At 45.6% G+C, this 15,888-nt stretch overlaps 1 protein-coding gene across 1 annotated transcript; it reads right to left on the minus strand.

Annotated features, from left to right (window-relative positions):
• Window positions 1-4,013: 4,013 nt before the first annotated feature.
• LOC104267257 (transmembrane protein 110-like) lies at window positions 4,014-15,147 on the minus strand (the record flags this gene model as incomplete). The annotated part of the gene is made up of 4 exons (XM_009864795.1): window positions 4,014-4,127; window positions 11,463-11,579; window positions 12,654-12,737; window positions 15,035-15,147. Coding segments are annotated over 4 exons (428 nt in total), but the record flags the coding sequence as incomplete, so codon positions are not given.
• Window positions 15,148-15,888: the final 741 nt, after the last annotated feature.

Below are 15,888 nucleotides of genomic sequence, written 5' to 3' on the forward strand. Positions count from 1 at the left end.
CCCCCACCGCAGGTGGTGCTGCTCTGCAAAGAAACCTCCAAACCCAAACTGCAAGGCTGCGGTCTATTTTAAAGTGAGACATCACTGAATAATGCTATAGATCAGCCACAGGGGAGTTTGCTTAGTTCGCACTTGGCCAAAGAGGGCTTGGACAACCACAAAGACATTTACATGGCGAGGTCATATTGAGCTCATGTATACTCTGCCTTTCCAGAAATGAAAAGGGAGGCGAGTGGGTGTGGAAACATCTCCAGGAGCTAAATGATATCCATGTGTTAGGAGAAAACAGAGTTGCCAGAGACCTACAGAAATAGGTCCAATCTTGACTGATTCTTTGCATATTTTAAAATTAAATCATATTGTTTCTGTGGGAGCTCCAGCTGCTGGAGGTGAGGTGGTGGTTTTCCAGTCGCTTGATCATCTAGATAGTACTGGTAGCGCTGTGGCAGAAGAGCAGGTAGCAAGTGTGGTTGTTTATTTACGCCATGGGCTGTGGGGAAGAGGAAGACAGTCAAAAGCAACCAGAGAGCTTTAATTGCACTCTGGGAGATCCTTATAGAGAGCTCAGCGCAAAACTTATGCCAAGGCTCATGCTTTGGAAAAAAACATGACGAAAATGTCACTGCTTTAGGCCCAGCTATCTTGAGAAATAGTTGTCCTGCAAGGGAGAACTGAAGGCAAGACCTTCAGGCATGCAATAGCCAAAGAGATTAGTGCTCTGCAGTGTTCTTGTGGGCCAGAAATGAGATGAGAAAAAGCATCTGTGATGTCAACTTCTCTGTCCAAGATGACAGCAGGAAGATCACCCAGTCCATTTCCAAGTAACCTCCCATTTCACTAACATAGAATCAATAGGATAGTGGTAGTGAACTTGTAGACAGTCCAGGGATCTTCTTCATACTGTCCTTCCTGAAAAGATTTGAAATCTTCACTCTCCTCCCACATTTTGCTGCTCAGTTGCTAAGGGGAGCAATTGGCTGCAGCTCTCCTCTTGTCTCATCTCTCCTGTGTATAGATATGTGTACATACGCACACATACCGGTAATGCTTCAGGTGCATCATTACTCCTCTTCCTCCTCCTCCAGCCAAGGAAACGTACTTCTTTCAGGGCCTGAAAAGAACAATGATCAAGTCCAACTGCCCAGTCAGATGAAGCACCTGGAGCAATATACTCAAGTTCTCGTTAAGGCTCCAGTTATCCATTTCATAATAAATATTTTACAGTGAACATTGCAATGAAGCTTTCATTCGGCAAAGAAAAAGCTTTGAAGCTTATGTTGTGTATATTTTATGCTGCTGGACAAGCTCATGTTACCAGGTGGCTGAAAGAACTACTCACAAGTTAACAATAGGTCGGGAACCAATGTGATTTCAGCAGAAAACTTAAAAGGTCCATGATGTTCTTCAGCCTCTACATATTTGGTAGGAAGCAAGAAATGGGTTAGGTGAACAGACCTTAGGGTTCTACTCCCACGTTAAACTAAGAGTTTAACCACATAGAGAAGTCTGATCCAGCCTTTCTGTACAGTAGCACAGGACACTTGAAACCAGAGTTTGTGCTCTTGCCCTAAGAGCTGGAAGAGCAAAGTCAGGTAGGTCATGGGCTGTAAACTTCAGCTGCCCCATCTGTAAAGGGCCATCACAACAATGCCCTTTCTCAGAAGGAAAAATATCTCTAGGCTTGGTCCTCACAGTCGTTTGTAGTGGCACAGAAACACAATGCAACAACTGCCATACAGGCACACGTTTGTTCTCTTCTCCAAGGGTCACAGGGCACCTTGTTTTGCACCGATACGGTTCTAGACTATGAGCTGCTACGGTAGCTCAGGAATGAGAGATGAGAAATTATGTGGGAGTGCAATGGAAACAATCGCACACCACCGTGTCGGACAAGGGAACAGAACTCGTGAGTTTAAGGTTGCTGAAAAAAGCACCGGTTACACAGTGCTCAAGAGGGACAACCTCCCCGCCATGATGCTTGCCCTGATATTGCCTAGCATGAGCCTCCTCAGCCAGCCTCAACTATGGGCTCAAAAGAAGATCACATCATTCACCTTCCCTTTCAGGACAAGGACTTTACCGTGGCTGAACCTGCATTCCTCACACACTGCAGCATTGCACTGTGCAGCCCTATAACAAACAGGGAGATGTTTCTCATAGGGAAGCTGTTTTAATCTGGTTTTCAGTCATGACCTTAAGCAGAGAAGAGGTTATTCCAGCCCTTGTCAGTGCAGAACTCTGCCACACAAGCAAAAGTTGCATTGTGAAACTGGTTCCTCTAAGCAATATAAATGATCTATTCAGAGAGCTGTGTGCCATGTGTTCCAAAATCCATTTGACATGCAAGTATTTTGAGCCTTCATTAAGTAAGGAAGAAATAAAAAGGGACTTAATTTCCAGAAATACAGTGTAAGGCTGCACAGCTGCAAGCGTATCCAAGCTTGTCCAGTTCACTAAGGGGCCTGCAAGACTTTGATTTGCATCTAATGTTTCTAAACTACTTTGAAGTTGGGATGAAACTCCACCCTACAACAAAAACTTCACATGCTCTTAGCTCAGCTTTAAAAACAACAACAAAAAATCTAAAGCTTTCAGTTAGAAAAATCAAAATCTTTTATTTTCTACGCCTTAACAAGATGTTTTCTTCAGAAAAATATGACAGAGGGAAAGGATAAAAAACCCACCAAACTTCTGCCCAACTTCTGGGGAACTGTCTTGCAAGAAGCAAGGCTCGCCTGTGGCTCAACTGGGCTTGTGTGTTCTGGATGACTCTGAGGTCTGTCCACCGTTTGGACTCTATAGGGGTCTCATCACAGCTGTGTATCTGCACCCAGTCTGGGAGTTTATTATGCAGCTGCTTTCTCTCCCCAGGAGAGCTGCAAAGTGTTTTGCATGTTTGTGTGTTTAAAGATGGATATGGTCAACAAGAGAGCAAGGGCAAAGCCTTGCATCTCACATTTGGAGCGAGAGACGCCAGAATCCAGGCTGACCATGGGGTCTTCTACAGCAGTTCTACCCGAGGCCACTCGCTCACACCCAGAAGCTCGTTAATGGCGCTTCACCTGACTCTTCATATCTGGTTTTTCAATCAGGTGCTGCAGAGATTTTATGTTTATTTCAAACCAGGTAAAAGGAAAGTAGACAGCTTCTAGTTCCAGGTAAATGCTCACGTGTAAGATGGCAACTGGGATCTACCTCTGAGTTTGTTCCAGTGCAAAGCCCGGCACAGGCTGCTGCTGCACTGCAGGGCTTTGCACTGAAGTGGCCATCTACAGAAACTGAGCACTGTGGCTCAGCTCTTCTTCTGCGAGCTTACTAGGACAGCTCTGCTGCAGAAAGACAACCCACCCTGTGAGAAACTAATCAGGAAAGATTTATACAGATCCCCTTCTTCCCTTTCACAGCATTAGGGTCTTACAAGACATTAATCACATGGAGGCATTTCATTTATGAAGCAGTTTCAGGTTAAGTATTTATTACATTCCTTATAAAACAGTAAAAAGCATCAGATCCACTGTGACAATCTTCCCAATTCAAGACATACAAAGAGATATTGCAAATAAATTCTTTTCAGCACTGTGGATATAAATTTTGAATTAATATAATCTATATAAAAGTGTCACATTTCAGGTCTTATAAGATAGGGTTTTTTTTTTCTTTTCTGTAAAAAAACCCAACCCACAAATAAACAATCTTTTGATTTCAGTCTCTGGCCCTCACAAAAAGTTACACCAAGCTGGCCAGCCAGGGTTAGTACCTATCCATACCCTTAACCTCAACGTGCCTGCATGTGTACAGGTTAGGGTCAGAGAGGTAAAGCTGTTACTGCTCATCCTCTACGGGGTGCATCAACACCATCCCAAAGAGACAAATGCCGAAGGACAGCTCTAGATGAGACAGGCAAAAGGATCTCTTTAGATCCATAGGGATCAACTGGCATTTCCCATCCTGCCCTTCCTCAGCCAGGAACACCATGCTGCTTCCCTTCCTCCACCTCCCTTGTCTCGATGTTGTCAAATGATCACTTGATAGCTGGGCTGTTTCATCTTCTGGTTCATTTCCTGGAGTCTTGAAACATTCTGGTCACTTTCAGACTGATCAAAATCCATGTCTGGAGAGAGTAATGCCTAGAAAGGAGAACAGACAGATGCTGACAAGAGTGAAAGTTCTCAGCTCTTCTTGATGCTGAAGGGGTCAAGCAGCCCTAGAGGGATCTGCTGCAAGATCTAATCCTCTCTGGCAGATGGGAAAGGTCTCAAGGTCACCTCTCCAACAACAGCTAGACAGATCTGGGCACAGGCAACATGATGATCTGGTGTCCCAATACCTCTCCCTCCCCCATCACCCTCAAGAGCAGAACAGTCATCTAAAAAGCTCTGTTCGCCCTGGGACACGACTCGCACACAGACATGCATGTTCAGGCCAGGCTGCAGCCACAGTGGAGATGTACAAAAATTAGGTCACATATTTTGCAAACAGCTGTACCAGATGTAGACCTTCTTCCCAGGCCCCCAGCTACTTGCTATCTCCAGAACTCAGCCAGGAGAGCAAGCAGAGCTGCAGAGTTAGCTTCAGCCACAACCAGCAAGCTCAGGAGTGGTGCCCTAGCCTAGTGGCATCTTATTTCTACCTGGCACAGCAGCTCCTGGCTCTGTCTGAATTATTGGAACCAAAACAAAGCAATGACGCCTCTCACCAGTACCTCTCTAGGTAAGAAAGGCCACAGCTTTGCTGCAGGATCAAGAGGCTGCTCATGGCCTGCAGGAACACCTACCCTCTCAGGAGCTAACTTAGGGCTTGAAGCTACAGGCTGTTTTGAGCTAACTGGCTGCCACCAGCCTGGAGCATTTGCACGATGCAGACAGAGCCACGCGTGGGGCATCCTCCAGCCACATCATCTGGAAGAGGAAAAAGGCCGGATACTGTTCAGGCTGTGGCTGTGCTGACAGTAGAAGAGCTGAAACCCAATAACCAGCCAGCCAAGTAAACTGAATGGATGAGCAGCTTTTGCTCAACTCCATCCTACCCCTTCTTCTTACCTCAAAACCCCAGATTTGGGCAAGGGATGCCCTACCCTCATTAGCCCTGACAGTAGTTAGCTCTAAGCACAGCTGCAGTGCAGTCAACCCTTGTGCCACAGCTCGTGTCATGTCCAGCAGTCAAGTCATGAGATTTCTGGTCAACAGCTGTCACATCATCAGAAGCCTGGCCAGGTCCTTGGCACCTCAGCACCCAACTCCACAGATGGGCTCCTCTACATGCCCATCACAGAATCCAGATAACGCCATCAGTTCACGGCTGATGCAGCAACAAGGGGCAGGTACCACAACCATCCCCACAAACACAGCTTTCCCTGGCAAGGTGGTGTAGACCTCACACACAAGCCTCAGCCCCATCTGACCCCATTTTGCTCCAAAGACTGAACCAATCCCCTGTGAAGCTTCCCCGTGCCTGAGCCACCGCAACCTTCCAGCTCAAAGGCACAAGTCAAGGGATGGTGTTTGGGCTTTCAGCCAAGCACGTTCACTCACAGAGCTTCTCCAACAGCTTGGCCAGTCCTGGAGTTTGTGTGAAACAAGAAGCATGGGAGAATTAATCTTATCCATGGCTATCTCTGGGCACAGTTGTGAATTAACATGCCCTCCACTTGTTAGCACTTAGGCAGCACCACCGGGCCAGTCACCACAGCAACAAAATGACAAAACAGGAAAAACAAAATTGCAGTGAGTCAATGACTTCAAAGGAACAGAAAGCCGCAGGGGAAGATTTCCTCCCCACCCTGATGAACACTCTAGCCCCTCTATCTGATGTTGTAATCTTCACAGCAGCATGTCAGATATTCAAAGGATGACAATACGTCCATCCCTCCAATTCATCTCCAGATTTTTTCTTTCTTTTTTTTTTGTTCAAGACATGCACTGGCAAGTTTCCATCTCTTCCAAGCAAAGATTTCCTCTGTTTATTATATTAATATTGTGATGCTGTTGAACCTGAAAAAATGGGTAGATAATTAGTCACACACAGCCTTATAAACTCCCTGAATTCCAACAGGCTGCAGCAGGCTAGCTTGGAGGCCTAATGAACTGGTAATTTCAGAGGGTTTCAGCTGAAAACTCAAATCCCCTTGCAACCAAGCATGGGTGATGGAGCAGGCACTGAACACTGCACATCCAGACACGTTCAGGCTGCTACCTGCCCACCACACAGCTCGTACAAAGCAGCTCGAGCCAACAGTCCCCTGGTAAACTTTCCACAGCTCCCCAGGGAGCTTCATCACGAGACAGCACCTCATTGCTATGACAGTCATGGGATGTACCCTCAGATATGGTTTTCAAGCCAAACTCCAAATTTGGGATTTTTCAGCACAACTTGGACAAGGCGCTTTGCCTTGCAGACGCATCCAGATCAGGATCACAGCACGTTGGTGGCACAGCTGGGAACGGACCATGGTTTCCCAGTCCTGGGACAATGTGCTACTGTCTCACTCAGCAGTCCTCAAATACTTCACGCATTCCTCCTCGCACCAGGAGGCCAGTAGCTTGCAAAACAACATGGGTCACGCTACCAAAACTGGGTTGCCCATGCACTCTGCCAACCCTTCCTGTCTAGAGGAAGAGGCTGCCTACTGGGGTCTGGTACTCCACCCAGGCAGACTCTTCAGATGACCAAGCCAGCTCAGTGGCAGAGACAGAAATTGCACAGATGTGCGAGAACTATGAAACAAGGCTGTAAAACAAAGCAGCTCTGGAACCATTTCCCTGCTAACCACAGAAACCTCTGCATAAAGCTACACCAGCCTGGTCCAGAGGTAGGATCCATCCCACCATCCTCCTGCATCCGAGCTTAGATAATTCCCCATGAGTCAGTAGGATTGACAAATGTCTTCTTCCAGAAGCACCTCTATGCCCACCTTCTCCGTAAGCACCAAGCTATTTAAAAATCAGCTCAGTTATGCAATCAGCAAACCAAACTCACTCCTGGAGTATTCTTCAACTCTTAAAAGCAAGCAGCCTAAGTATTGGCATTCACCAGCATCTTCAGTCTAGGGATTTGTCAAAAGCCACAGCTCCTATGCAGGGAATTGGGATAGGTGCTGAACTCCATGCTGACCAAAGGCAGGTCCCTTGTAGTGTGTATAATGTACGCAGTGTTATTTAGTGTGTATATAAGTAGTATATTAGCTTTCCTCTCAACCTTAAACTAGACTCTAATTTCACCCTAATCATCCTCACAAATACCAGTGTTATTAGACCAAATTTTGCTTTAAGGCTTGTCTCTGAAAATGTAAGCCTTCAGAAAAGGAGCAGAAACACACACCACCCTTGCGGAAAAAGAAATAGAAACAAGTTAAAAAAAAAATCAAATAAAACATTATTAAAACTGAGTTGTTTTCGTAAGTGGAGGAAACAATGAAATCACTGATAAGATCTGAAGTTTGTTGGCACTTGCAAGGGCAAAGGAAAAGAGACTCAGGTCAAGGGCACGACACGCACAAAGCAGAAATAAAAGGGTCATGCAGATGAAAGCACTTCCAGAGCCTGAACAGCAGTGGATTCAGACTGGTACTCTTGAGAGATCTCTTTTTTTGCCCTCTGAGGGCAAAAAAATACTCCATGAAGGTTTACCAAGGCAAGGCACTAGTCTGAAACAACAGAAAGCTTTAAAGACTGACTCCGAATGAACAGTAAAATTCTCCCAGCCAAGAGTGAGTTTGTCCCTGTCAGAGATTCAGTGCTAATAAATAAACAAATAATTAAATAAATAAATAAGGTTTAGCAGTTTCTCCATTATCACATTTGTGGTTTGCCAGAGGATCCTTAAAGCCTACAAGAAGCTGCCAGTTGTCAGGTCTACACTGCAGCCATGGAGCCAGTGGTATCCTGGGGTGCATTAAGAAGAGCGTGGCCAGTAGCTCAAGGGAAGTCATCCTTCCCCTCCATTCTGCCCTGGTGTGGCCACATCTGGAATACTGTGTCCAGTTCTGAGCTCCCCAGGTCAAGAGAGACAGGGAATTACTGGAGAGAGTCCAGCAGATGGCAACAAAGATGATTGGGGGACTGAAGCATCTCTCTTAAAAGGAAAGGTTGAGAGCACTATTTAGCCTGAAGAAGACTGAGAGGAGATCTTACCCATGTCTATAAGGTCTACAAATATCTAAAGGGTGGGCGCAGAGAGGATGGAGCTAGACTCTTTTTAGTGGTTCCTGATGACAGGACAAGAGAAAACAGGCACAAACTGGAACAGAGGAAGTTCCACCTAAAATAAACTTTCCATGAGGAAAAAACTTTACTGTGAGGGTACCAAATCACTGGCACAGGCTGCCCAGGCAGGCTGTGGAGTGTCCTTCTCTGGAGATTTTCAAAACTCACCTGGATGCAACCCTGTGTAATATGCTCTAGGCTATCCTGCTTCAGTGGGGGGGTTGGACTAGATGATCTCTAGAAGTCCCTTCCTACTCCAATGAGTCTGTGAGTCACCAAGTGACATCAGTGGCAGAATTGTCAAGTTTCTTCTTGCTATCCAGATGGTAGATGTGGCACTTCAGAATATAGTTTAGTGGCAATGTTGGGTTGATGGTTGAACTAGATGATCTTAGAGGTCTTTTCCAACCTTAATGATTCTATGGTCTACCAAGCCAAGGACAAAGCTCAGTTTTCCTGCTATCCTTATAGAAAATACTGACTGTTGGTTTTTAACAGGTTAATTCTAGCCCCCGCCCTTTCCATTCTCCTTCCTCTCTCCCCTTTTCCAAATACAAATTGCCAGTTCAAGTGAAAATAATGACACTCACTATTGGCGAGATAGGCAGAGGGTTGAAATTCAAGAAGGCATCATGATGGGGAGCTCTTGGCGCCTGCTGCTAGACAGCCCTGATGAACCCAGATAAACTGCAGGACACATTAGCCTCAGCCTGCTTTGTACAGAGAAGATTCTTAGCCTCCCTTGCTCTCCACGGGGCAGCAGGGAGCGATGAAATTCCCCCACCTGAACAGGTTATTAGAAACAACAAGCCCAGCAAACCCTCATTTTCTGTTTTGGAGCCCAAATTTCACCAATCCAGCTTTAAGGCCCAGACAGCTAACATAATCTTTAATTTACAGCCTAAAAAGTTGGCACGTGAACGAGAAGCCTATGGCTACACCTCAAGATCTAGTGCAGAAAAACCCACCAGAGTTGGAAAAGCAGGACATCCACTTTTGTATTTCTTCATTACCTGTCTTCTCTGCCCAAATTATTTGTGGGGCCAGAGGCACAGGAACACATCTGAGAGGAAAGGAGACAGTCCCCATAGACTGCTCCGGGTACAAACCAATCCCCTTGGTAGCTCCACTGCAGTGATGAATTGGAGGGTTTCAGGATGGACAGATGACCTGCACATTGAAAGTCTCAGAAAAAAATAGTCCGAGAAATAAAGTTGGGTACTTCGAAGATTGAAGAAGCCTTTGCCAAGAGTCAGACTGTGGGAGTCCAGTTGCTACCACTTAAAGCAATCTGTCTAGTTGAGCTACCAGAAGAACATTTCATACCTTCTGGAAATTAACAGATATCTTCCTTTCAGATTATCTAAAACTGAGCTAGAGGCCACAAAACATTTGCCCCACCTTCAGTGGAGCAAGGCAGAGGATCAGCCTCATTTCTGTGGAAAAAGATTAATTGGAATACCACCCATGTATCCACAGCAGCAAGTTATCTCTAACACTAGATGCTCCAAATTTAGGTTTAGAAGGCTCAAAAGGAGATTGGCATCTCAACTAGAGGTGCCACTTTCCTACCCCTTGTTTCTGAGCTGCTGTAATTTTAACAGATCTTAAACCTTCAGGAACACACCAGCATACCCAGTCAATAAGGCAGATCTTCACCATTGCTTTAACATTTGGAGCAGTTCTCCAATCTAGCTTATTCAAGGAGGTATCATTCCTGAACATCACCACTAAGAAATCTGGACTGTGCCATAACTAGATGTTCGTGCTCAGAGTCAATTCCACCTTCACACCCTAGGTATGAGTTCTCAGCTTCAATGCACAACTATCAGAGAATTACAGAACATCTCGAATTGGAAGGGACCTTAAAGATCATCTAGTTCCAACCCTCTGCCATGGGAAGGGATACTTTTCACCAGGCCAGGTTGTTCAAAGCTTCATCTAGCCTGGTCTTGAACACTTCCAGGGATGAGGCATCCACAACTTCCCTGGGCAACCCGTTCCAATGTCTCTCCCCCCTCATAGCAAAGAACTTCTTCCTAATGTCTAATCTAAACCTACCCTGCTCCAGTTTAAAACCATTGACCCTTGTCCTATCACCACATGCCCTTATAAGAAGTCCCTCTCCAGCTTTCCTGTAGGCCTCTTCAAGGCCTGCCTATCCTGCCAGAGGGAGGGTGCCTCCAACATCCCATTCCCATGAGTAACAGCCACTTCCCAACTGTATCCTTGAGCCATGGAAGCCATTGCTGATGTGCAGACTGCCAAGCACACCATTGAACACTATCACCTCCACATGCATTGCAACGTCACCAGTAGTTGGCCATCCCATTCATCAGCAAAAGAGCAGAGTGACGCTTTATGAAAGAGCTCTCAGACAGCAAGAGCTATCTGTGTTGATCCTAAATTCCTCAGCAGAAGCTACTCCAGGAGCCAGCCTGAAACCGCCAGAGGCAGCCTTATCTCAGCAAGTCTCGCCAATGAACTGCAGGATATCAGCAGTCACACACAGAGCACTTTGAAATGGGATCATGGTGTCAGGGGAAGGAAGGGAATTCAACCCAGTGACTCAAAGCTGTGGTCTCTGCCCAAAAGGTGATACAAAGCACAGATACCACCTGCTCAGCAAACTATGTGTCATTAACGAGAACAAAGTCTGGGACTGGAACACTTCCCCCTCCCCCCCATAATTTACACATCAAGCTCAGGCTACACCAAACCCAGCCTCCTACAGGTAAGGGACCATCATCTGGCTGAACAAATACCAAACACTGACAAAAACAAGATTCCCAGCTAGACCTTATCCTCTGAAAAGGATGCTACAAATTACAGGGAGGAAAGAAAGTTCTTCTAAGCTGAGATTAATTATGATTAAAAATGGCAAAGTTGAAAGAGATGGTGCAGAGGCACACACCAGCTTCAGCCTATCAACTCCAAGAATCCCACAGAGGTTAGTGCATAAGCTAGGTCATCCCTCACAAGATACTGTCGTAATTTTGGACAATATTTCAGCAACACTTTGTAAGTTGCAACACTACTCTTGGTTAGATTGGACCAGATCATCCCAGAAGACGTCCCTCTGTTGACCTCAGCTACAAGCAAGGAAAGTCAGTTTGACTTCGCAGGGTCATCGATCACATCTATGAAGCATCTCTCCAGGTCTAGGCAACATGGTGGCATGCTGGGTGATTGTGGTGAAGCACACAGACCATGCCACAAGCTTGCAGCTCAGTCTGAAACACAGTACGGCCTTGGTCTTACCTGAGATTCCTCAGTGCTCCTAGCCTGAGGAGTTTCTATGGATCCATTGATGTTCAGGGTATCCTTCTGCTTAGATTTCCTCATGATCAAGCTGTCCACAACCCAGAACGTAATGGCCTTGGGGAGAAAGTGTAGCATGAATAGACTGCAGAGACCAAAATATAAAGTCATTCAGTCACAGGTATTTCTTCTCCTTTTGGCTTCTCCAGATGTCCAGCCTTGACCAATCTAATTTACTATCCAAATTAACCCTGCTTAAGGGTGCCCGTCAGAGCCAAGTTATATTTCTGAGATCCCTTCTCACACAAATCCTATTGATTCCATAGTTGTTAAAGACCCAGTGAAGGAGAAAAAAAAAAAGAGCCACAATAGTCCAAGTTTCCATCAGGAAATAACCATTGAACCAAACTCCTGCCCAGTTTCACTGGCTCTGTCTGCATCCATCACTGGTGTGTTCTTCGAAAAAATGAGAAAAAGAGTTTGCTTTCAAATAGGGAAGTGCAGCCTGGGGTGAAAACAGAGGCTGGTGGCATGGGCAGGTAAACCCAACCTGGTGAATGTCGCATCCATCGCAACGCTGGTGGTATAACCTGAAGAGAATTTGACTCACTCCTTGTATGAGGGCAGGGGAAAATCTGAACATTAAAACCTTGTTCTCACTTCCCCTCATAGCAGAAACTAAGCAGCAGATCAAAGATTACCCAAAATCAGGAAAAAGCTGAGCTTTCAAGAGGTTTTACCAAACTAGTTTGGCAAAGATCAGTAGTTCTGGGTAACCTGAACACCTCACCTTGCTGTAATACAACTTGAAGCTTCACCAAATGGCTATGTTGGCAGGTTGCCAAAAGTCAGGACAGACAAGCCATCCTATAGGATCTTTAAGGACTTCGGGGCACTCCCATGCCTGTAGGTTACAGCCGAGACACAGCCCTCAGCTAACGAGCCCCAGCTTTCTTCAGAGAGTCAGGCACACAGCAGCTTGCACGAGGGAATTAGGAACACTGACCACGGCAGGGCAGCAGTGACATATTTGTGTATTCACAACAACAAATATATTTGTTCCTATTCCCCTCCACTCTGTTGCAGCCCCTTCAATTACCCCAGCCAGTTCCTATACCTGCTCTCCATTGCAGGACAACACACCATAACTTCCAAACCACCCCACCCAGCGCTTGCAGAGGCTTCACTTACATTGACTATAAAAGGCACAACAAGTGTGACGAGGGCAAGCTCCAGCTTGGGGTTTGGGTTGTAATCTGGGAAGATCTGCTGAAGCTGCAGAGGAGAAAGTGTACAGAAGCATTATTTGAACAGCTCTGTTGCAAGATCGCAGAATCACAGAATTGTCGAGATTAGAAAAGACCTTTAAGACCATTGAGTCCAACCATTAACCTAACACTGACAAGTCCTCGACTAAACCATGTCCCTAAGCACTATGCCTATCTGACTCTTAAATATGTCCAGGTAAGGGGACTCTACCAGTGCCCCGGGCAATCCATTCCAATGCCTGAAAACCCCTTCAGTAAAGAAATTCTTAATATCCAATCTAGACTTCCCTGGTTGCAACTTGGGGTCATTTCTTCTTGTCCTATCACTTGTTCCTTGGGAGAAGAGACCGACCTCCAGCTTGTTACAACTTTGCTTCAGGTAGTTGTAGAGAGTGAGAAGGTCTCCCAGCAGCCTCTTTTCCTCCAGGGTGAACAACCCCAGTTCCCTCAGCCACTCCTAATAAGACTTGTGCTACCAATCCTTCACCAGCTTTGTTGTCCTCCTCTGGACATGCTCTAGTGCCTCAATGCCCTTGTTGTAGTGAGGGGCCCAAGACTGAACACAGAACCTGAGATGCAGCCTCACCAGTGTCGAGTACATGGGTAAAATCTCTCCCCTGGTCCTACTGGACACGTTACTCCTTATGCAAGCCAGGATGCCGTTGGCCTTCTTGGCCACCTGGGCACACTGCTGGCTCATATTCAGCCGGCTGTCCATCAACACGCCCTGGGGCCTCTCTGCCTGGCACCTCTCCAGCCACTCCTCCCCAAGCCTGTAGCACTGCTGGGGTTTGTTGTGGCTAAAGTGCAGGACCTGGCATTTGGCCTTACTGAATTTCATGTGATTGGTCTTGGCCCATCGATCTAGTCTATCTAGATCTCTCTGCAAAGCCTCCCAATCCTCAAGCAGATGAACGCTTCCACCCAGCTTGGTGTCATCTGCAAACTGGTTGCCTTGTACCAGCAGTCTAGTCCTAGCTACTGCTCCAAAGCCTCCACTTGAATCCAGCTCTCAGACACATCACATGGGCTATTCCTTTAGCATAGCTGACAAACACAGGTTTTCATACATATAAAAAAATAAAGACTGCTAGTCTTGTGGTTTAACTACCTGTGACAACTAGGAGGACTTTCCTTGAGTCCTTGGAGCCTAGAATCAAAATGAGAACACCGGCCATGTGTGATAAACACAGAGAGGAATTCAGCAGCATCTCTGGATCCAAAAGTGTGTGCTACTGAACACGTGTTCCAGTCAGTACTGTGTGCTGCTGGGTTAGAAGCACAAGACCTTAAGAGGAACAGATAAGTGCTCCTAGATTGCTCCTCAGTCAAGTCATGTCATCCTGTGATGTACCAGGCACTATGTGTACATGCACTCAGGGGGCCAGGTTATCTCAGCTGGTTAGAGCGTGGTGCTGATAACACTAAGGTCACAGGTTCGATCTCCGTTCAGTCCGGATGTGTTGCCTGATCTAGTCAAGAGGTATCCCTGCCCATGACATGGAGGTTGGATTAAATGATCTCTGAGGTCCATTCCAGCCTAGGCCATTCTACGATTCTAGGATTTCTAGCAGACTCAGCTTTCCCCTGTGAGAAGGCTGCTGCTGAGAGGCATGTAATGATAAGAATGTGATTATAAGCTTAACTTGGATCACTAGGTATGTGGCAACTCAGGACAAAGTTTCTGCACACAGTATTGGAGTTAGCCATCAACACCTAGAATTGGCTTTCATACCCATCACACCTACCTGCCACCAGGTATGTGGCTACAACTGGCCCAAGGCTATTTTTTTTATTTTTTTGTTTTAAGGAGAAGCTTATGATCAAACACAATTAGTCTTGAATGAGCTACCACAAAGAAGTAAAGGGGCAGAAAGGACAGCATACTACTGGGTTAGTTCTTCCCAAATTAACCTCTAAGAGTCCCCCTCAGTTTAGCACAGGATCACAAGATAGCAACATGCACTGACTTGGTGAAATAATGTAGAAATCCTCTGGCAGAACTGCAATAGCTCAGCCTCCAGCCCAGCCCATTTTATCCTTCCAAGGACAGAAAAAAACCAAAACAACCTCAAGAAGCATCTTATTCTGCTGGCTTTTGGACTAGCAAGAGAACATACCAAAAGCCAAACTGTTATGAAAGTCATGTTTTCCCAAACTTAAGTAATAGCTAATTATTACAAAGAGATGTCATCAAGTCATAAAGATTAAAGATCTATGATGATGGTTACCACTAATAAGGCAAAGCTGACAAGAAACAAGCCACAACAGCTGTAGCTAGAAAAATACAGCTCAGGAGCTTACCTTTGTCCAACCAGGGATAAGCAGGACAAGGCTAATCACAGTCTTCTCAAAAATCATTATCAGCAAGTAGAGGATACACTGGCCAATCCAAGCAGTAGCTTGGGGAGGGTCACCTGGGAAAACAGCATATTAAATCTGAGACGGAGGAGAGGAGGAGACAGCCTTGCAGAAAAGTTACCTCATGCTTGATACCTGAGCTGATTAGAGGAACAGAGAAGAGCTTACATATTCTGCTGCGAGAGATACTCAACATTAAACTTAAAATTAGCAGAGAGATTCTTCTATCTATAGTTGTAGGAGCATATACCTGGGGTAGATGGTCCTTCAAAATTTACCAAAATCTAAGCTCAAATATTTCTAGTTTATAAAAAAAAATAAAAAAAAACACCACATGAATTTGACTTTGTACTAGAGAAAATTATCAGACTTTCATATCTCTTACTAATTGCAGCTCATTTTGCATCTTTGCAAACTGATGTAGAAAAATAAGCATGGAAAGGCAAAAATGCACCCCACTTCCATTGGCGCTGACTCCCCATTTCAGGGCAGCTATTTGTTTTTCATACTGCAGCTCTGCTTTTGAACTAAATTTGTCTATAAGCAGGAGAGCTCTCCCTCAGGAGCTACCACATACACACTACCACCACCAGCCTTTTGTTTAGAAGCTGGTTCACTTTTTCTACTCCTTTTTAGGACTGATTCTAAAATATTCTGAAATGAAGATGACAGTTAACCAGACCTTTAGTTAATTTGAAGGGCAAGCACGTAATGAAAGAGTTTCAGACATGACTAAAGAAGTCCTACCTACAACAAACCAGGTGCTAACAGTCTCACCTCCATCCCTGGAAAGGTGA

This window comes from Apaloderma vittatum, unplaced genomic scaffold (genome assembly GCF_000703405.1).
Source record: "Apaloderma vittatum isolate BGI_N311 unplaced genomic scaffold, ASM70340v1 scaffold142, whole genome shotgun sequence".
Lineage (NCBI taxonomy): Eukaryota > Metazoa > Chordata > Aves > Trogoniformes > Trogonidae > Apaloderma > Apaloderma vittatum.